Below are 1,354 nucleotides of genomic sequence, written 5' to 3'. Positions count from 1 at the left end.
AAAAAAACAAATACCTGGTTTAGCTAGCTTCTGCTGGCCCCATGACCCCACAGACAAACAACAGCCTCATTCTCCTCACCGCTGCTGACCTCATTGTCTCTTTGTGAGGGGGAAAATCCAGAGTTGCATTCTGTTAAATGGCAAATCAACTGGGCCGGACCTCCATTCCTCCACAGCCACAGGCGTACCGATGAGCAGGAGCGACGCTGCGGCTTTTCCATCRGGACTGCACACCAGGAAAACATGGTAGGAGAAAAATAAACACACTACTTGTAGCTCCATCTGTGACAGTATTCCTAAAGTAAACACTCCTGTGATATCTTTACATTTGCTCTTTTAGTTTACAGATTTTTCCTCCTTCATATGCATCTTCCATTTATAAYGTAGATTTGTTTTCTGCCATACAGTTAATGTACTTGACTTATGATCATTCTGCTGGAGAAAACTGCATCTTAACCTACTCAAGAATTATAGTCCCAGTGAAAAACAGGGCATGAAGCTCACAGACTTTGGGCTCCTAAAGGTTTATGAGAACAACTTTTCAATGGTAGAATGTCTTTATTACTAACAGTATTAATATTTGGTTAACGCTCCCTCATGAAGAAAAATCTGTTGCTTTTCTTCAACCACAGATTTAGTAGCTGGTTCTGGCATATTAGTCGCTAAATATTTGACATTTTTTGTTCCCAGCTTTTGCTTACAGATTTTTKAAATAGTTAAAGGCCTTTCCAAAGGACTAAACATGAGTTGACATCATTTATTACAAAACCAGTTTTTGTGTTTGGGATCATTGTCCACCTGGAACTACTATTTACATTTGTAGGCCTGTTACAATAATCAAATCAATTAATCGGATAATAAATTAAAACAAACTCAATTATTTCCATTGGCATGATTTATCGTTTCTCTCTACCAAATACTGGAAGATAAAAGTCTTCAGTTTGGTGCTTTTGTCTCAACTAGTCCTTTTCTTGAAGAAAATGTTTATTTACAAAGACTTCTAAGTTCATTTTATTTGTTGTTTTGTTTACTTATTTTGGATTTTTAAAATGTCTCCCAGTTCCAGTGTTAAATGTTGATTAAAATGTAAAGTTTATTGATCTTTTAGAATGTGTTCTTGCATTATGATTTTGACGTTAMCATTATATCACTTAAACATGGTCTCAAAACAACATTATYGTTTATTTCGATAATGTCTGGAACAGTTTATCATCCAGCAAAATTTGTTATCATGAAAAGGCCTCCATCCAGGTTTATTAATTTGAGGTTGAATCAACAAACTTGATTTAATTTAGAGTATTTAGATGTGGTTTTCTATTATTTTTAGATCTGCTTAGTACAACAGGCAACAAAA

At 35.2% G+C, this 1,354-nt stretch overlaps 1 protein-coding gene and 1 long non-coding RNA gene across 3 annotated transcripts in view; one reads left to right on the top strand and one right to left on the bottom strand.

The window, feature by feature from the left end:
- Positions 1-139: 139 nt before the first annotated feature.
- Positions 140-1,354, bottom strand: part of LOC103474174 (uncharacterized) — a 14,892-nt gene continuing 13,677 nt past the window's right edge. The window contains exon 3 of the long non-coding RNA XR_001777231.1: positions 140-226. This is a non-coding gene — a long non-coding RNA (uncharacterized LOC103474174). The remainder of the gene's footprint in view (positions 227-1,354) is intronic.
- The window catches only part of tmprss5 (transmembrane serine protease 5), a 14,482-nt gene continuing 13,294 nt past the window's right edge, over positions 167-1,354 (top strand). For both annotated transcript variants that reach the window (XM_008424966.2, XM_017308256.1), the window contains exon 1: positions 167-246. In XM_008424966.2, coding sequence (XP_008423188.1) covers positions 244-246 — 3 coding nt within the window. In that variant the 5' untranslated portion in view covers positions 167-243. The remainder of the gene's footprint in view (positions 247-1,354) is intronic.

The sequence above is a fragment of the Poecilia reticulata genome, linkage group LG13 (assembly GCF_000633615.1).
Source record: "Poecilia reticulata strain Guanapo linkage group LG13, Guppy_female_1.0+MT, whole genome shotgun sequence".
NCBI classification, from domain to species: Eukaryota; Metazoa; Chordata; class Actinopteri; order Cyprinodontiformes; family Poeciliidae; genus Poecilia; species Poecilia reticulata.
This window is presented reverse-complemented; position numbering and strand designations above follow the sequence as displayed.